The sequence below is a fragment of the Erpetoichthys calabaricus genome, chromosome 10 (assembly GCF_900747795.2).
Source record: "Erpetoichthys calabaricus chromosome 10, fErpCal1.3, whole genome shotgun sequence".
NCBI classification, from domain to species: domain Eukaryota; kingdom Metazoa; phylum Chordata; class Cladistia; order Polypteriformes; family Polypteridae; genus Erpetoichthys; species Erpetoichthys calabaricus.
The window spans coordinates 165183154-165205241 of NC_041403.2; the positions used below are offsets into that span (position 1 = coordinate 165183154).

General features: G+C 38.5%; 1 protein-coding gene across 1 annotated transcript in view; it reads right to left on the reverse strand.

Moving 5' to 3' along the window:
* cbfa2t2 (CBFA2/RUNX1 partner transcriptional co-repressor 2) overlaps positions 1-17238 on the reverse strand; it is a 78880-nt gene extending 61642 nt beyond the window's left edge. Inside the window, exon 1 of the mRNA XM_028812398.2 lies at positions 17058-17238. Coding sequence (XP_028668231.1) covers positions 17058-17085 — 28 coding nt within the window. The 5' untranslated portion in view covers positions 17086-17238. The remainder of the gene's footprint in view (positions 1-17057) is intronic.
* Between the last annotated feature and the right edge of the window lie 4850 nt (positions 17239-22088).

The following is a 22088-nucleotide window of genomic DNA, read 5'->3' on the forward strand; positions in this document are numbered from 1 at the left end:
AAAAAGCAAGTCAATTAAAATTAGTTAAAAATAAGCTAATTAGCAGCAAAATCAGGGCACTCATTAAGAAAAGGGTTAGAATGAAAACATGCAGCCATGGTGGTCCTCCAGGACCGGAGTTGGTGACCCCTGTTATATAGAGACGCTCGTCATGATAAGTTACAATATGTCCTTTGTATTTAGCAAATTATAGGCTTGTTAGCTTGAGAGCCCAATTACTGTAAGCCATTGTACCTGGAAACTTGTTAAGCCTGTTAGCTTCATTTCTTTTTGGTAAACATCTTACGAATGTTTTATTTTAATTTTATTTCAGCTTTTGTATTTGTTGGTCATTGAAAATTTGGATATAGTGAACAAAAAAAACAAAAAAAAAAACAAGTGTGGTCTGCAGTTAACTTTCATTGTAAAAATACCATACGCTACGCAATAATAAAGAACATGAAATTTGTGTGGCAGGTTATGCAGGAGCTTAGTCTATAAAAATTTCAAAAGGGAAATAAATTTTTGAAAAAACATCAATATTGGACTTAAACAATTTTGGGGACAATGTTTCAGAAAATGGTATCAGCCCTAAAATGGCACATCCCCCAATGCTTGCACCTTTACTTTGCCAATTTGTCATTTGAATGTAGGAGGAAAACCAGAGGAAAAGTTAGACAGGTGGAACCCTGGATGTTGGATCTGTAAAGCAGCAATGCCAATTAATACGTCGCCACACAGCATTATTGCATTATAAGGCGGCACAACTGGCAATCACTAAAAGGCACCAAAAACCCTATTCTGTAGCAGTGAATTCATACTGAAAAACACAGCAAGACTATGCAACGAGTTTCCATCAGAACAGCTGATAGAAAAGAAATGTATGTGAAAGCTTTAGTCTGATGTTAAGCCAACTGCAACGGTCAAAAATCAGGGAGGGAGAAGAAACAGTATATACCATACATGCTAGAAAATCCTCAGGTATCAATGGATCTAAGCAGCACTATCAGGAAGAGCAGAAACAAAATGCTGTCAGACTAACAAATAACAAATTACCCAGTTGCAGCAATTGCTGTAAATTGTGTCAAAACCAGTAATGGCTCAAGGGACGACATGTATGCATTTTTAATAAATAATATATGACGCACTGGCTGAATGTCTAAAAACATTCACTATAAAATAATGCAGCAAAACCAATACCTTTAACGGAACAGTAATTTAGTTAATTAATGTTTACTGTTTTTAATAAACTGCTGCACACCCCTGTTATTCCAGTACTATAATGTCACTTCAAACTTGGCTAACTGGAAGGCAGCCAATTCCAAAAAGGAATGGACACGCTTCACAAACTACGAGAATCTCCATACATGGCTTGGCATCTCGCTGCAAGTGACCCTGAGAAAGTGGCTTTAAATCTACGATTACATTAATCTTGGTCAAGTGGTGCCATTGACATTATGTGCTCCAGACACCAAGGTGGCTCAAACCATAGACAATGGTTTCTGCTTCCACCCCAAGTAAGTTGGGTTCAACTTGCACAAACCTCAACAGCTGTTCTGGATGTGTAAAAGACTCATGGCAGGTGAAGACTATGAAAACGGAAGGAAATATTTAAATAAAGCTGAATTACCCTTACAAAGAAATCACCAGCAGAGAACTGGGCAACTTTAAACATCACAAGGTTCAAATGACACAACTGTAATCCCCTTGGTGTATTCCACGTACATGAAAGGTCTTCCCTCTAATAACTTAAAAATTTGAATTGTATTCCTGGAATGGAAAAAAACCAAAGTCTACAATCGCATGTAGATTTCGATTATAAGAATGTATACTCAGATCAGATTATTGAACGGTAACTTTTTTCACCACTTCCGTTAAGAACTGCAGTCTTCTTGCTACATCCCCAAACATGTGCAGATTAGGTGAAGATTCCAAATTGGCACAGAGTTTCTCCTACAGAAATCTTGTTACAACTTCTCCATAATCAAGGTCAATTGTCTACTGGGCACTCTGTCAAAGGCTGTGAGCGACCACAGCAGGGTCAATCAGAGGAGCTCAATGAACCATCCAAACGGTACTACAACAAGTGGGGTGTACAAACGGCACGGACTTAGTAAGTGCAAACTTATGACCCACTGGGAATTCCTTGTTTGTGGGTAACAACTGCAAGCCCTGGTCACCATCACAAATGATGTTCGACCACTTACCTATTCCCCTCAGCTCCAGAGAGCCCACAAGTTGATCCATTCAGTGTAGCACGCATGGAGCCCCAGGGGTCACGGACCTTCTATTGGTCAAGCTCACATTTCCCTATTGTATGATACAGTAGGCCTCTCAGAATTTTTTCCCCCCTGCTGAACATGGCTGGAAATACAACCTACTGATGAACACCCCACCACATCCCACAGCAACAACCTCATCTGTGAATAGGCATGATTAGAATGCGGAAATCATAAAAGCATAACTTGTATCCCAATAGCAAATAAGCGAATCCACAGGAACAGAATATGTGGATAGCAAGAACATGCTCTTTATTATATACTGGTGCCCGCCCATCCCTGTGGGCTCCACCCACGTAGTAGTGAAACAGGACAAACTTTAAAAAAAAATTCAATAAAAAAATAACGGAGGCTGGCACGCGAATGAGGAGGGCCCCACCCACTCCGCGATGAGAGAAGACACAAATTCAATTGTAAGGAAATTATAGAAAAAATCCCAATCTAAATTGGTTAAGTAGCTCTCTTGTGAAAAGCAGACAGACATACAGATGTTGAAATATGAATTTTATATTATATATATATATATATATATATATATATATATATATATAGTATATACACACATATACATATATATACACACACACACACACACACACACACACACAGTGATTTCTCCTTAATCGCGGGGTTGCGTTCCAGAACCCCCCCCACGAAAGGTGAAAATCCATGAAGTAAAAACCATATATTTATATGGTTGTTTTTATATATTTTAAGCCCTTATAAACATTTCCCACACAGTATACAGCATAAACCCTTTATATTCTCTTAGATATTAGGTAAGATTAATTGAAATTATGTATGTAAACACACTGTTTATATACTACGCACAAACATCCTTATCGTATATCATTGAGTTTTATTTAATACGTAATACAGTTTTAAACACATTGTAATAATATTTTAACAAAAATAATTTTATATTTACTGTATATATACCGTCTTTTTCCGAAAATAAGACACTGTCTTACTTTCTTTTTTGGTCCAAAATACGCACTAGGGCTTATTTTCGGGGGAGGACAAAAATAAAAGTATATTTATATATTTTTATTTAATATTTATTTATTTTACACAGAATACAGAAATTAAAATTTATTCAATTACAGTCATGTCATCTTCTTCTGGAACATCGTCATAAATCAAGATTTACACCCCTGGAGTCTTCCACAATTCCCTTTTTGTACTCGACGGAATAGCTCTTTCGTTTTGTACTCATTTTAACTGCGGTTAAAAATTATTCACTTTATAAAAAATAAAATTACGTATGAGGAAATAATCAGACTTACAAGACTGAAATGAACAAATATTGTATCTGCACTGTCGCTCAATGTAGACTGCTGCCTTAACGAACAATTATTTATAGTGTGCGCCAACGACGCGTTCCGTCGCATTCCGCATATGCATGCCCCCCCCCCCCCCCTCCCCACCTCATTCGACCATACTCTGCGATACGCGCGACGCAGTACAACACAGCAGAGCAGAGCGGACACAATATTTATGTATTCATGCTGCCTTATGTTGTATTTTTAAGATAAATTCCAAGAATTAATTTGAAACGAACTGTAGAGGTAAACAATGAATTTCTCGGAATATTTTATTTCAAACATTTCTCTGAAATACGAGTATTAGGGAAGCTAAACATACTTAATAAATCAACAGCATTTAACGAATTCTTTTTTTCACATTATTTTAACTAGGGCTTATTTTCGGGGGAGGGCTTATATTACAAAAAGTTCCGAAAATCTCGATAGGGCTTATTTTCGGGGGATGTCTTATTTTCAGAAAAAGACGGTAGTAATGCACTCGTTTTACTTATCCAGTTATATTAGATATATTATGATTATTCCATTAGTATTAGTATCATATTTCTAAAATATGAACACTGCAGTCATGTGCCATTTGCATTCTGGTAATGTTTACATTCTCAGCTGATTTCGGCTGGTAACACCGCTAATTGTTGGCAGTTGTAAAATGGTACAGTTCATTCGGAACATAATACCAGTAATAAATTAAGAAAAATGTAGTTTATTGATTAGGTAACATAAAAATAAATGAAAAATCTACAACATGCAAATATAAATAAAACCTAAATGTTATTTTAAAGATAACGAGTGTCTCCGATATCACATATGTTACAGCCATTACGATGGACAGGCCACCAGCAATAAATACGTACAATGCAAGAACAATTGTATAAAATGTACATACGTTTAGTGCAACTGTATACACAACTGTATACACATGTACTAAGTACGTAGAAAATAAGTTATGGGTACTCACCAACAGCGAAACACGATGATGAATGAGTGAGACGAGATGATGGCTAACGCAAAGCGGAACTGAATGCTGCTGTCCGTCGCTGAGCCAATCAGCACCCAGGAACTTAACTGCGTGCTCTGATTGGGTAACTTCTCAGCCATATGCCAATAGCGTCCCTTGTATGAAATCAACTGGGTAAACCAACTGAGGAAGCATGTACCAGAAATAAAAAGACCCATTGTGCGCAGAAATCCGCGATAGAGTGAAGCCGCGAAAGTCGAAGCGCGATATAATGAGGGATTAAGGTATATAGACCAGACAGACACACAATCACAAAGTTTTAATCGAAAATAATCACACCCCCCCAAACCTATTTCAAAAATCTAGATTTTGATTACTTATCAGTTAAGTAACACATACAATCAAAGAAAATGGAGAATGCTGTATTCATGAGTAATAGAATACTTTAACATAGCCATGTCCCGATTATTCAACTCCTACACTGTATAATATTGCTGTTTTTAAAAATGTCTGCTAGTTTTTATGGCCTAAAGTAGTATCAAAACATAACTAAGCCTTTTGGAACTCTATAATGATCCTTAATTTGCTTCAGCTGTGATGCATGAAGAAAGCCCACCCATGAATGTGCTCAAGGTGAAGTGCAATAATGGCCAAGACTAAGGAGCTTTCACAAAAGCTGAGAGAAGAAATAATTTCACTGCAACTGAAGGGCATTTGGGTACAAGCAGATTTACAATTGGGAGCCTCATAGGAAAGTATTAAAACCTACAGCACAGCAGCCGTGGGAGAAAGTCAAACATTTCATCAAGCGACCGTAGCAATTTAATCAGGATAAATAAGAAAACCCCTGCAGGATGACCTGAAGAAGGAAACAGGAAGTGTCTCAGTGGCAACTGTTAGACAAACACTGAACAAAGTACAGGACTTCATGGCCAGCATCCGAGAAGCATTCCACTCTTGACCATGCCAAGCATCAAAGGTCACCCAAAATATGGTAGAAGGAATTTGGTAGGCCTGCAGAGTTTTAGGAGATAGTTCTATGGACTGATCAAACTGGAAATGTTTGGACACATGGACCAGCTGTATACCTGGTGTGGGAAAGGCCAGGCTTATAACCAGAAGAATACCATCCTTATGGTCAAGCACAGAGGCTGGTGTCAATGATATGGGTTTTAGGTTACTGGCATCATGAATTCCCAGAAATTCCAGGGCATTTTAAATAGGACATTGATGCCTCCTGTTGGGAAATCGAACCTTGGTGATCACTGGGATCATTGTCTTGCTGGAGAGTCCAAGCACACATCCAAATCAACCAAACATTGGTTGAGAAACAGATCCTGGAATGTAATGGAGTGGCCTTCAGAGAACCCAGATTTAAATCACATACATCATCTTTGGAGGATTTTTTTTTTTTTTAATTTTAAAAATTGCATATAATCAAGCCATACTTATATAACAAAATTACTCCAAAGTCAAACTAGGGGGAAAAAACTTCAGAAAGCAGGAGCAAAAAAAAAAAAAAAAAAAAGACAAAACCTAACAAAACAAAATTCCAACCCTAATCTTTGGTGGGACTAACAGAAGGCATTTGCAGCACAGGAAACATCAAAAATCAATGAGCTAAAGACTTCTGAACATGAAGAATGTGCATAGATTCCAATAGAGGGTTGCAAGAAGCTTAGCACTTATCAAATAAAAAAAAATAACGCTTATTCGAAGTTATAGATGCTAAAGGATACACCACAAAATACTGAAGTTGCAGGAATAGTGCACATGCACATTTATGAAAAGAATTATTTCCATCTGAGCTCAAAATCAATTTATGCTCTCCAAATATGTATTGTTGTTTAAGTTTTTTTTCTGCTGTATATGTGATTTAACCTCAATTCACATCCCTATAACATCTTCTGAGGTGAGGAGGTTGAATATTTCCAGTTAATTGTGAACATATATATCTCTCTAAACAAAAATATATCTTTGCTTTAAAGTCAGAACGCTTACTGAACAGCAATGTCAGAATTAGGATGTCACTTTGTGCACCTTGTTTAAAGCTAGAAGTCAAGCTGAAGCATGGAGTCCAACGTCTCATCCTCCTGCGTGGCCTGTGGATGATGAAATGATGTAGAGACACAAGCTTCCGCATTGCCTTCAATTTGCACCAGGATTACATGGCTTCTCAATACCTCCTAGGGCAGTGGGACCCTCTAGTGCAGGCCACCTTCCCCGATCTAGACTTCACACTCTGATCAATCATGTTTCATGTATAAGTCTATAAGTCAGCCACACACCCCCCCAACCCCGCTATCCCTGGCCAGACCAATCCTTCTTGTCCTTACACCTTGGCCACCTGCATTCCCTACTTGAGGGTAGGTGAAAAAGAGAGAAAGAAAGACTACCTGGTCAAATGACTATATTACTACTACAAAAGTACTACCAACCTAACAAAGAAAGAAAGAAAAGGTATAGATGTAAAACAGCATTAATCTGTATAACAAGAGTCCCAAAAGAATTATTTTACGGTTCATCACAGGTTATCTGAACAAACACTCATCTCTCCAGGACAAAAAGAGATCACTCAGTAGGCACCACAGTGAAAGAGGAGTTACAGGAAACGAAGGGAAAGTGAGGTGAACTTCCAGACACTGAAATGTTGCTGTAAAAAGTTCCTGTCAGAACATGAGAAGGAAACTGCTGTGTATTAATTAAGGCAAGCAGTCCAAGAGCCACCAAAGGTGCCTGGCCTATAAGTTGTAAAATGGGGCTTGGAGATGCCAGAATATCAGGGTTCACTAGTTGAAGTACTGCTGGGACAGACTGAGAACATTAAAAAAAAAAAAAAACACAATTACCGACTCTAGTAATTCCAGGTATTGTCCTACACCAAACTACTAGATGATGGAGTTTAAACACTGTTCCCAGTGAGTGGCTCATTGATCTCAAAGTTGGTAGAAGGGTTGGAATAAGGGCTCATCTGACAGGGAGGTCATGCAGCTGAGTTAAGGAAACAGAAACAGCTTGTCAGATGGGATGTTGCCTACACTCTCACACTTCTCATTTAATCCAGCAGAGAGACACACACATACAGAAGTGAGGATGTAAACTCCTTCTCAATATATTGTGTTCTCCCTAGAACAATTACTGCTATGTATTTTTAGCACTTATAACCCACTATTTTGATATTTTTCAGTTTTTTGACATTTTTGTTTCGAGTTATGTTAAAAAACACACAAGATAACACTTCATAGTACAGTATAAACAAAGTACTGCAAATAGGCGTGCAAGTCTCCGAAAACAGCACAGTCCACAGCACTTTGTCACATACAGTATGGCATGGTGCTGCTTCCAAGGTTCACTATTTACCACTATATCCTGTATATGATTTCCATGGAGTTTTATGCATAATCTTTTTCATCCCTAGTAGGAGCAAATTTTCAGACTCTGATATACTTTAATTGGTTGAACAGTGTGCCAGTTTTTTTATTTTTCTACACTTGCCATATGTAATATACAGTCCCATCAGACCTGAAGAAGTTATCTTGGGACTGTCAATACAGACAACCATAATTATTGATTAATCAGGTACATAAGCCACTCCCTCAGTTCTAACTGATAAAAAGTATACACCAATGTATATATAATCCACAGTTTGCCTCAAGTAGAAGTATCTTGTCAATATAGCAATATACAAAATACAAAACCTATATCTGCTGTGCCCATTCATTTCTAACAAGCATAACAGCATGGGTAACAGCAACAATGTCTACAGGAGGGTACACATTCCAGGTGGGATGCCACTACCTGGTCAAATGATTACGTTAATAGATCTTGAGCTGGGAATGTACTACAAAAATACTACCAACCTAAGCATACGAGGGTCTCCATCTTGTCAGTCAAATAAGCCTGGAGTTGGAAGAGGAACAGAGACAAAGACTCAAAAGAGAAGGAGCCTGGTTTATTTAAAAAAAGTAAAACGGAGAGGCATTTGGCATACACCTGATGAGAATAGCTATACCCCTAATGGACCTACCAGAAATTATTTGGTTCATTGTTTTTTAATGGATTTGTACTCCTTACCTTCATATATTTGGTGTTGTTTGACATTTGTAACCGTTTGCAGGACTGTGCTACGGTCTTTCAGGGTAAGGTGCTCTCCTACGGAGCACCCAGTCTGATCACACACCCCCAATATTTCTACCCTTCTCTGCCCACCCTCCTCTTTCCAGTTTTACCATTTCAATGATTGCTTCAGTCACGGTTTCTCCTTCCCAACAGTGAAAAACCCAAAAGTTCCATTCTAATAATTTTTAACAGTTAAAGTAGGCATAGCAACATATAGATTCTCTCCAAAAATGTAACTTAAAATAATGTTTATTGAATATTTTGGTCTTTACATGTGTGTATGTCTTGCGATGGAGAAAACACTAGACTCCCAAGAAGGACAAAGTAAATTTGAGACTGACAAAAGGTCATTAAATTTTTAAAAAGACAATATTGAAATTAGTGGTGTAAAAAAAATAATCGATACACCCGAGTATTGTAATATTATGTTTTTTGATAGTGCATCAATTCTCAAAAACATAGTATCGATTTTTAATGACTAGTGTACATTCAAAGGCACACAGTTCATTTTGCATTGTGTTTAAACCCCTGATCGCAAGATAGCAGCAAACGTAACAACATAAATTGAGACAGGAAGTAGCGCAAGGGTTGATATGTAGGCATTCAATACTCAGGCGAGCGGATCTGACAGACAACGTGGATCGTGCAGTGACAAACCAAGCTGACTAGTAACACAGTTCAATGCGTAAGTGTGAGCTCATTTTGGCTTTCACAATAAAGAAGGCATCAAGGAGATTGACAAGAGCCATATTATCTGCAAATTGTGCCATGCCAAAATCAAAATATTCAGGGAAACACAACGAATCCAAGAGCACACTTAGCTAAACACCTTTCTGATGTACAGATAAAGGAGCAGCAAACGGCAAGCGTTAAGGTGGATCCCTCTCAACTCAACAAGTTCACACACCGAAGTTAGCAAACAGACCTCAACTCAAGCAAACAAAATAACTCAGTCAATACTCGATCTAATTCGCAAAGATATGTGCCCTACGAGTTTTGTACAGAGAGTGAAGCCTTATATGTATACTTACATCTGTTTAATCTTTTCTTTAGGAATCCTGTAGTACTAGGGTGTTGTACCGTGTTAGCCATTATGAATGTAGAGAAAAGCCAAGCAAAATGACACCTTTTATTGGCTAACTAAAAAGATTACAATATGCAAGCTTTCAAGGCAACTCAGGTCCCTTCTTCAGGCAAGATGTAATTTTAGGAATCCTGTAAGCACTTTTAATTTTCACTGATATAGGCAAATGTAGTTCCTTTGTTAAGATTGCAGAAAATATTATGATGTTGGATATTACAGGGACAATGCATTTTCTTTTATTAATCACGTTTATTAATCACTTCAGATTGAAAAATTTAAAAATGGCCTACATATACTATAATAGAATGTGAATCTTTAAAGCAGAATTTAATATACATACTGTCTGAATTTAATTATATAACACTGTTTGAGTTTTTTTAATTTTCTCAATTTGTTTACCTAAAGAATCCCGCATGCCCTTTTTTACTGATATACTGTAAGCAAATGTTAATTCCTTTGTTCAGATTACAGTGCTATGATGTTATGTATTTTCCTATAAACTGCTTGAAAGTGTGGCAAACTATGAACCTTTAAAGCAGGATCAAAAAGTACAGCGATTTTTTGTGATACAGGAACATGTTAATTCCTTTCCTCAGATTGCACAAAAGGTATTGCTATGATGTCTGAAGTTATAAGGACTGTGATAAATAAAGCTGCAGATCCCACTGTTCCGATTGCATGAAAAAGTAAACTTTCTTTTTTTACTCAGATTTTATGCATATAGTGATGTGCTTTACACTACGATAGTTTTCCTAAAATGAGTTTTAAAAAAACTGCAATATATCACCTTGCTTACAGTATTGCAATATATCACAATATATTGTATTATGATACGTATCATATCGCAAAATTTTTGCCAATACACAGCCCGAGTTGAAATATCCTTTTTGCAGGCTCGTTATAGAGTAAATATAAAGGAAATATTGTATTAACAACTAATCTGATTTTAGAGAAAAAAAAATATATATATCTGGGAAAAGGACTGAATAAGATTCTTTAACTTGTAATTTGTAAAGTAGTTAGAGGTGGACTGGAAAAATAAATTAAAAAAATGTTTCCCCGCCACAAACATTAATTAGTAATGTGGTCAAAATGTATTTGCATTTTGACACCATTTTCCACTGCTTATTAATTCTGACAAATAAAATGTCAAAATTATATAATAATTGCTTTTAAAAAAAAAGACCAATGCAAAAATAAGGTGCTTTAAACACAACAGCTATCGAAAGCTTCACCATCCTAACATACAAGCAACTGATAGCTACAATGATTTACTCAAGTCCTTTTAGCTATATTAGTAACAGAGGTTACCAAAAAGAAAAAAAAAAAAAAGGCAAATCACATCTGGACAGAACTTCACCCCACCGCAATACTAAAAACAGATGAGCGGGCCTGCAATCAAGCTAGTACATGTGCTTTTGATTAGAAAAGCAAGGGAAATTCCAAACTTTTTCTGGCATATTTTTTAAAGTGACAATTTTGAGATTTCAAATAGCGATACAGCAATACCACAAGAACTCACAAAGGATGCATTAAAAAAATAAAACCAGACAGTATTAAACATGCTTGGAGTTGAACCTCCATTTCTGCCTCACACACCCAAAATATATAAATAAAAAAAAAAACAATGAGAATTTACAAAAATTCCAATATAAATTTTCTTAAAAAGTGAATGAAAAATGTGAAGATACTGCTAACAGAACCAGCACAGCTCTACTGAAAGGAGAGCAAATATGAACTTAAAACCAGTGTGAGAGCCTAGACCAAAATGTCATAAATTGTTTTCAGACTTTCACTTCTTTCGGCTGCTCCCGTTAGGGGTCGCCACAGCAGATCATCTTTCTGTCCTCTGTATCTTGTTCTGTCACACCTATCACCTGCTTGTCCTCTCTCACCACATCCATAAACCTCCTCTTAGTCCTTCCTCATTTCCTCTTACCTGGCAGCTCTATCCTTAGGACCCTTCTCCCAATATACCGCTCATCTCTCCTCTGCACATGTCCAAATCAACACAATCTCGCCTCTCTGACTTTGTCTCCCAACTGTCCAACCTGAGCCGACCCTCTAATGTCCTCATTTCTAATCCTGTCCATCCTCGTCACCCCCAATGCAAATCTTTGCATCTTTCTTAGCTCTGTCTCCTGCTTTCTGGTCAGTGCCACCAAATTGTTTTCAGACTACAAAGTGTAAAAAAATAAAAAACAAAAATACAACATAGCGAGCTTCCTGAAGTACAAGTGCATTCTCCAGAGTGTGACATTTGACTACATTTGACAATCTCGGATTACTTGCTTTAAACCTGAACATACCAAATATCAGGATAAAGGAGTTCATTTACCAACAACTTTATTTTACCCCCCTTTCTCTAGCTATCTACAACTACTAAAGTCAGCCCTGAGCTTCATCTCTACTTCAGAACAGATGCATATCAGTTTTCATACTGGATGTGGCAAACCAGACTAAACTTCAGGAATATGAACGTACTAAAATGTTTTCATAACCACTATAGCTTGTAGCACCGTGGGATGACTGCTTTAACACAAATGTTTTGAGCACCATATAAAAAAAGTGGAAGCTGTTCTGGGCCATACACATGTTACAATGACACCATCAATCATCTCATGCTGGAGTCAGTTTCAAGTCTTAGTGCTCTACACCGCGAGTAACTTCTATTCGCAGGACTTGGTGTCGGATTTCTCCTACTTCCATCTTAAGACTGCTCTGTTGTGTGACCAAGGATTTCCAAAGCGAACATATAACGTGCTTTCTGACTGTGTGATGATCCTCTCACTTGTGTTTAATGCGTACAACTCAATAATGCATGGATTTAGAATCAAATGTGCCAAGCGTGAATAGAAAGTCAATAAGCATTATCTAACGTAAAAATGTAAAACATTTTAGAAGGGTGCAAACAGGTCTGCTAAGTCAATGAAATATTTATCTCGCTGTAATTAAACAAGTAAACACCACACAGACAGGTGGCAGAATAGGATAACGACAAGAAAAAAAAATTTTGGATCATTAATTCATAATATTGAATCTCCAATTTCTTTAGCTGTATTCTAATACGACACTTCGGAGGGGTCAATTCAAATACAAAGGTCATACATTGAAAATTGTGAATGCATTACTGTAATTCATTAAGTAATAGCTGAAAGGTGTCTCTAAGATATAATATTATTAATAATGTTATAGATTACTGATAGTATGCCTTTGTTTTAAACAGTTGTATTGGCCAACTAAAATACCCATGGTCATATGCATTTCATCAAGGAGTACATTCACACTACTGTACAGCTCAAAATGACTCAATGCTAAGTTTTGTCTCATATCTGGTTTTATTTTTGTGGTTCAAATTTTGCAAGCAATGCATTTCCGAAATGACTGTGTATGCAAGCTATCCTGAAAGTGGCCCACATGCACCAAGTTACCACTGCTTCACTTTCTCTTTGTGGCATGCAAAGCTGGAACTGTATTGATTTTCAATGCAGAGAATATGACAAAGGGTTGCATAAACCACGACATAAAACAAGTAATACTTAATCACAACCTGCCTTTGAATGTTGAGTAAGTTGCTGTATCGGATTAGGTATCACATAATGAAGTGGTCTAAATCTGATATGAAAAAGTTTCAATTCCTTGCGGGTTTTTGCTATACACATTTCTTTAAAAAAAAGAACTGGATATGTCTCACGGTAAAAAAAACCAAATTGAAATGGAGCTGCGCTTGGAACATGTCCTTAGTTGCACATACTATTTGCAAACTGTTTAGCTGTGGACCTTCTCCCACTTTGCAATACTTACATTTTAAAAGGAGGTACATTATAACCTAACAAACTTTTTCACCTAGCCCAGGGGTGGGCAATGTCAGTCCTGGAGAGCTGCAGTATGTGCAGGTTTTTGTTCCAACCCAGTTCCTTAACGAGAACTCTATTGCTGATGAAGCACATATTGATGCTTCATTTTAGTGGTCTCACTTGTTAAGGTTCTCCAACCTTAATTGCTTATTTCAATCTTAAAACTGATGCATTCAGTGTTTTAATTGCTCCTTATTAGCAATAACATGTAAAAGACAAAGCAGCCAGCAGTTCTCCAGCTAGCTTTTTTCCAATTACACCTGTGTGTGTTCATCATGCACTGTTTGATTTAATAAAACACTTAATAGAAAAATGTGACAGACTGAAAATGATCTGTTTTAGGCTTCAAATCATTTGGATGATATCTTTGGAAAGGAAAAAAATCTACGATATAAGAGCCTTACATTGCACAGACTAACAAGCCATAAAATTAAATAAGGTCCGAGATTGGCAGTGATTGGTTTCTAATTAAGCAATTGGGTTGGAATGAAAACCTGTAGCCACTGCGGCTCACCAGGACCGACATTGCCTACCCCTGACCTAGCCCTAGACTCATTTCAGAAAATGAAAATCTTAAATGTCGAGAATAACCTTATTAATGTAACTAGAACGTTTGTCTCTGAAGTGTGAGATAATATGGACATAAATCGATGCACACAAAGGGTGATTTACCGATTAAAAAAATAACAAGGCATGCAATGGTCCATACAGTATTTCCATGTAACCTTCACTTTAGTGATACCAAAATCACCCCACAGAAGATTTTATAATGCAATACCACAGATTGATTTTTTTAAAATTTTTGTACAAACACATTAACTTTAATAATACTTATTAAATGTAAAAAATAATGTAGACTAAAACAAACAGAAAATTGAATTAAGTGAACAACTTTAATGATATCTAAAAACAAAACACTTTGGATCAAATGAAGTAAACAAGCTTCACTGACAGACCGACCGACGGGGTGGCTCAACGCCTTTGTCCATGCCAACCTTTACAGGTCTGTTGTGGCGTGTACATCTTGCTGGATAATAAAGAGAAAAAAAATCACAACATAAATAAACCACGTATCTCAAAAGCTTCTCGAGCAAGGCTTTTGCAAATCAATAGGCGCCAAGACTAAACAGAGCAGAAGGCAAAAATCCTGGTTATCATGTAACATTGGTCAAAAGGTGTTTGAAAGATATGGAGATAAGCACTGGACCAAAAACAAAACTCCTGGAACTTGTAACAAGACAAACAGGGTGTTTTTAAAAAGGTCAGTTCTTTACAAGTTATCATTATACATGGGTTTGCACAGAACACACACGCCATGCTAAAAGCAGTTTTCCTCTGTGTTTTGAACACCACGGATTCAGAATCTGAACTTAATGGCAAATCTTTGACCAAATCACCACACTTCCATTTGCATGGAAGTAAAAAAAGCTCCAAAAGGTTTAACAAACAAGCTCAATGTCTATCTTTGTGGTACACAAGTTTATTTTTTTCTCTGCTTGGTCTTGTGCATTACTTAAAAAAATGTTTCACCATGAACTTACGATCCCATCCATGCAAGTAGACAACAGGGAAATAAAAGGACAGAAACTCAGCATTCTGCAGATGGTACCAAAATACGCCTCACAGATTAAAATCCCACAGCTGAAGAACAGATTTTACTGCCGTGGGCTATTGTTCAACGGATGGAGTTGTTTACATGACAAAAGAAATGGACTGGTAAACACCCCCACCTCTATGTCCTTTGGGGGAGAAAAAAGTAGTATGGGGATCAAAAGAATCCGAGTGGTCTGAATAACCTCAGCAAAGGGAACAATCAATCGCCATTTAACAGTTTCCCTTCTCTAATGGCCTGTGATTTTAACATTCAGCTAAATTTACATTTGTAGTGGTTACAGAAATGCCCCCTTTGTAAATCAGAATTCAGACCTCAAACAAAGCTTGGCAAAATAAAAAAAAAAACATAACTTACAGAAACATTTTCTTAATAGAGCAGTGTGAATATACACCAAAGAGCGCAATCTCCTATCAAACCAAAAACACAATAGTAATATTGAATTATAACTAAAATGTATGTAGAAAATGTGCCAAACACAAAAATGTACTGGCTTCAATCTGCAGTCAAAATGAGCATTCAGACTTTGCAGAATTCTTACATAAAAGCACTAAATGATTTCTGGTCAGCCAAATACATTAAAATCTTCAATCTGAAACCACAAAGAGACAGACGAAAATGGAAAGGCAGTTCAGGCTTCATGAAGGAGATAGATTTAAAAAGAATGTATAAATCCTATAGAAGTGTTTTTAACGTGTGCTCAAGCCAAGGGAAGCGAACTATAGAACTAGAGGGCTTCCTTTATATTATGCTTCTAATTATATTTTATGGGTCTGATGCTCTTTTCATGTGTTAATAGCTTCAAACTGGTGAATCGTTTTTTAACATTATTTATCCTGAAATTTTAAAATGTTTAAAAAGCACTCGACTTTAATGATGAAATGTTGGAGTAGCCTCAATGTTCTCTTCCTTAAAATAAATCTTTCAATATACCAATTATAGGATGCTCTACAACTTCTTTACTGACAAAGATCGGATAGAACGCTTCACCCGACTGCATCCAATTTTCTCAAGAAAAATTACGCTTGTCGACGAAGTAAAAATGAAGGTTTCCTCTGGCCTGGAGGAATTGTGGTGTATGTTCAGCCAACTGTGAAGAGGTTTCCCAGCGCGGCTGGAGAGCGATGGATGCTCTTTCAAACTGATCGCCACTTCATTCCCGAAGGCAGAAGCTGAGCTTTTGTGGCCCGATTCGCATCTGTCGTTGTCACCGGCAAGCTACGGCAGATTCGAATTCACAGAACGCGGACAGTTTTCGTGTGTCTTCAAGTCTCATCATCGGGCCTCCTGGAAGAAAGGCAGCCGCTGTCCGTCTCCCGTTCGCCGCTTGAGGTGGCTGCTTGCAGGGCTCGTGTGGCTTAAGCAAGCACCCCAATAAAACTCAACAGCCAATGGCACCTAATGGGATGCAACTCGACAAAAATGTGGAACCGTTCTAAGTAAAACCGTCCCAATAGTCCAAAACGTCGACGACCGTTTTAACGACTCAAAAGGTTTCTAAGAAAAAAAGATACTGACTTTTTAATGGAGGTTTCGACTCCAAACACACTCCCCGCCTCCGCGAATTTATCTAAACTGGTAAGAAAATGGACGAATCGTCTTTTTTAATCGCGTTAGGCTTTGTACTCTGCAAGGATCCACGCACATAAGTTCGTGTTCGTATCACCCTATGAAATCCGAAACTACGTTAACATCTGCCTTCAGAAGGAGGTTCTAAGGGGAAAAATGAACGGCAAGTTTGCCACATTCTTTCTCGTTCTTTCCCTGGCTACCCGAACCGAACCCGCCTGCTTAAAGTAACATATATATCGCCGCCTGCACAATAAACAAAAATAGGTGGTACTTACATTGATAGCTCCCCGATATGCCAACCATTTCTCGTCACTTCTTCACAATCATATGTCGTTTGTGAACAGCGACGAAAACACGACAAACCGACCTTGCGCTAAACGCGCGGAACAAACCACCCAAATTCAGCCGCCAGATCCTAATCCGCAGCGACTCCGCCCCCGTCAGATCCCGCCCAACTAGTGGAAGCCTTTGGTTCCGCCTCTGCCGCAAGATACTAAACAGGGCGACTCCGCCCCTTCAGAGCCCACCCAACTAGCAGTAGTCTTTGACCCCGCCTCTCTTTATTCGTAGACGCAAACTAATCCCCGCCCCTAACAAGTCACGCCCATTGTGTAGCGCATTCTAGTCCCGCCCTTCTGCCCGGCTACCTGTCGAAGTTCCCGGTCAGTCCTCAGCTGGTTATTCTCTGGTCAGCAAACATTGGCTGCTTTCGGCGTCATTTCATATTTGTGCTCCGAAAAACAGTATGTCGCGCTTTGTTCTTTTAAAAGTTTAATAACAAAAGCAGGTAAAGAAAATGAATAACTGCATAAAACTGTCCTTTCGAGGACAAACCTGTGCTGCGCTTCGTGCACAACGCGGTACTGTAGTTACTTCAGAATGCTACACCCTCCTCACTTCGGCACCCTGCAAACTGGGGTTCTCTCATCTCCTCGCCGCTTTGTTCCGGAACAAGTAGGAGCATTGAAAATGGATGGATGGCATGACTCAAAATTGCTAAGGTATCTGCACATACTGTATTTAAGTCTTGATAGAACAGTGCACAGGCGAAGAGGAAGCATTTTATAATTTTTAATAAGGCCCAGAGGCCTTTCCTGGCAGTAAGCAGGCACAAGGCGAGACGGTAGAGGATGGAGTGCAACTCTACAAACACACTCATATATATATGCACACGCACTCAAAATTTGAAATTGGCAATAAAAATACACGCTTTTGAGATGTGAAACAAAACTGCAATATGTAGAGAAAAATGCCATGGAGACACGGGGAAGACGCAGGCATCAGATATTGGATTTGTGAGGCAGCAGCACTAAACAGTTGCCACCCAGTGCTGCTCCAGTTAAGACAAAATGTCACAGTGATGCTGAAGGTCTTTCTTGAACAGACTTTAAATCTCATCCAAAATCCTCTCAACTTAGTTTCTTCACAGAGCTGGCACTGCTGTTGATTGAAAAAAAAAAATATTTGCTGGGGCCAGCTTGAATATTATTCAGCCTGGTAATCAGTTTTATTGGGGAAGCTCCGATCCATTTATAAGCAATAGACCCTTGAGTTCCCCCTGTCCCCTTTTTTCTTTCCTTAGGGTGAACTGGAAGAGGTGGTCTGGACCTTTTTCAGTTTGGTGGGCACAAAAGAGAGCAGAACAAGGTTCGAGGCATTTTAAGTATTTAACCAACCCTTCTGTGCCTTCAGCACATTCCAAACAAGTGGATAAGAGTGAACTGTAACCTATACCACGGTGACCAGGTAACTTATGCTATATAATACTATATTACTAAGACACAAAATGTCATGTTGTATTTCTTTGCATATCCATACGATTTGTTCCAATCACCATTGGTAATGCTGCTCTTCTGCTATAGCCTAGTGTGAAGCTTTCTCGAGTAGCCGTCTAGTTTATACCTCACAAGGGGTGCTACAGGTACAGACCGGGACACCAAGTTAAATCGTAGTGATCCCCTTTGAGAACGCTTTAGGGAGAAGTGTGTCGCAGCCTCAGAAGCGTACTGAATGGGATAAAGCATCTGACTCTCACAGATACACCTCTGAGGTGACAGGCAGTTGCTGGGGTTGGTAAAGTCATCCAGGACTCTTCACGTGTTTACTTGCTTGGGATACCTGGAAGTTCTGTCACATCATGGCTTAAGTCTCATGAAGTTGAAAGATAGATAGCAGCAAGAGCTGGCAACAGGGAGGAAGGGTGACCACCTAGAGTGCTGAAAGGTCTGTTTATTGGCTGGTAAGCAAGGGGAATGCTTCTATTATAGGATAGTCAGCACCTGCTTTTGGTTGCTACTTTATTTCAACTCCATGTCCTGGTCCATTTTCTTTATTACCTTCATTTTGGGTTTTCACGCTTATTACAACCATAAGTGGGAGTTACTGGTTTTCTCTGTTCTTTTGCCTATTATTAGCATGATTTTGATTACATTTACAAGTACATTTTTTTAAATTCTTTCTATAGGTATACAGTACGTGCTATCTGTGCATATTTCTGACCAATTATATAGTAGGTGTATAGTATAGGAATATTCTTGCTTGCATTTACTAATAAACGTATACCATGATTAGCGAGTATAACATCCTTACCTTGAAATTTCTGTCTTCCTTATGTGAAAAGTCTCAGAACACAGTTACCAAAGTATCTGCTGGTAGGAGGCATATTAAGCTGCATTCGTGTAAGAACAGCTTTAGCCAAAGTTTATAGATCTATCTGTTATTATTCATTTAAATGTTTATGTGTCCTTATGAATTTAAATATTGCACAGTTTTATATTTTATGTTATTTGTTTTAATGGAAAACTTTGTAATTGTTGTTTGCTTCTCTTCCATGGCAAACATTATGTAAAAATAAATTGAATTCTGCACTGCAGATATGACTTACTACTGGAAATGGTTCCTTGTGTCACACGTGTGATTCACAGGTGAGGCCCGTCATTGTCATATTTATTTATTTATTTATTTATTTATTTATTTATTAATCAATCAATCAGAAATGCGCATTAGCGGATACTCATGAGCTGTCATGCGCTCATCCCCTTACACTTTAAGGAAAAAATAAAGTTTGCCAGTAAGTTCCACCTGGTTGCTCTGCACAACTTTCTTTTCTTCATTTGAATTTCACCCCTGGTTGGCTGCACCTGTCAATGCCATCTTTCCGCTCTGTGGATATCTGGAGCTGCTGCCTAAGTCTCCACGGGACATCTTGCCAATGAGTTAAGAGGATGACATCTTGCTTCTTAAACCAAACCCCCCCCCCGCCCCCCATACCTCTTCGATCAGAAAGTGCAGCCAGCTGAAACGACTTGAAGTCGCCAATGTTTTTTATACTAATACACAGCTGGCACTCACACGCAAAAGGGAAACAGCCAAACCAAGGTGTATCACAAAATGAGGGTATTGTCGCATACTATGATGTATATTAAAGAAGAAAGAATTTTTTTTGTTGTTGTGATCATGTGGGAGGGGGGGTGCTGAGGCTGTAGAAAGGTAGTCATACACGCCTGTGAATACTTCATCCAATGGCGAGCCTAAGATACAGGATACAATATGAATTCCAGCTAGGCTATGGAACAGTAGACCGGCTCTTCTCCCTGGTGCAGCTGCTGGAGCGTGTATGGAAGTATAAATTTGGAAAAAGCATATGACCATGTTCCTCAGCATGTCCTTTGGGAAGTAGAAATATGGGAGGACAGGCCCCCTCTTGCATGCTATTTGTTTTCTATGTGAATGCAGTGAGAGCTGCTAAAGATAGATAGATAGAACTTTATTTGTCCCAAGGGGGGAAATTTGGATTTTTGTAGAAACATTTAAATAAATAAATAATAAATACGTAGGTAACTAACTAAATAACCAAGTAAATGTACACACATACGTTGGTCTAAACACACATCAGAATGACTATAAAGTTAAAAAATTTACAAGGAAAAGTTCTGACTTGGCTGTCACAGTCCCAGTAATACATTACGCAGACCTATTGCTGTTGGTACAAAGGAGTTTCAGTCATGTTTTCTTGACACTCGCCTGCTGAATAATTTGTTGTCTGAAAGTCCTCGGTGTTTGTGTGTCAGAGGGAGGATGTGCAGCATTGTTCATAATGGCACTCAGGTTTGTTTTAATTCTGTCCTTCGCTACTGTAACTGAGCTTGCCCTTTTAATTAGCCTGTTGGTTCAGTAGGGCTTTCTTGAAGTGATATTATCAGCTCAGCACACCACAGCTTAGAAAGTCACACTGCCTACCATGGAGTTGTAGAAGATGTGAAGGATGTCACTTCCCACGTTAAAGGAACACCGAGCCTGCTCTGCCCTTTCTTCTCTAGTTCCTCTGTGTTCCAAGTCCAGCCCATACTGCCATTAATGTGGACCCCCAAGTACTTGTAGGAGTGGACTCCCTCTACTTCCACTCCTTGAATAGTGACCCAACATAGATACTTTTTGGTGCACGAAAGTCAATCACCAGTTCCTTGGTTTTGTGGATGTTAAGGTGAAGACAATTCTCTTTGCGCCAAGAAACAAACTTCTCCACCTGACTCCTATACTCCTAAGGTCTCATCCCGTTTATCAGTACACCCCATAAGATCTAAGAGTGTAAAGTCAAATTCATTCACTGTGGGTGTCGATCTCTGTCAAGGCAATGTGAGCAAGAGGTGGTGTATTACCGAGAGATTTGCATTTGTGTATCAAACTGTCATTAAAGTCATTGCGATGCTCAAACAGTGGATCCCATAAAGCCTATACTTAGGGGTGTTGAAAGTAGAAGTGCCACAAACTAAAATCTGTATTCTGTGTGTGTCTATGGCCAGATATTGGACTGTATGCAGCTTTTACGTGTTATTATCTATTTTATTTTATTTTATTTGATGTTGGGAATTCAAGGGGGATTGCACAGCAGTATTTTTGTCTAGATCGGAAGAATGGCTTGCACCAACCCAGTCCACTAGTCCTCATAAATTGTGCCAAAGTAGAACTGTCTTCCCTGTCACCAAAATGGGATCGAGAATCCTTTACTGAGGTCTAGTCTTCTAGCCGGTTTGGCAAAAATTACAACCCACATGTGCTGAAACAAATTTAAATATACATAACTAAGCATGCAAGGATGTGATTTGCTTGGGAATCTGATGGAGGCAGAACTGTATGGGAGCTTCTGCCTACCTATGACTTGGTGCCCATTCTCTTTCCATGCCTGCTAGGCCACGACTCTCCACAATGGATGTCAGTGTTACGTCTCGTCTGTTGGGGGCCAGCCAGGATTTTTATAGTTTGTTATTTCAATAACTGCACAAAGAGCATCCAGTGGTGGGTGGGGA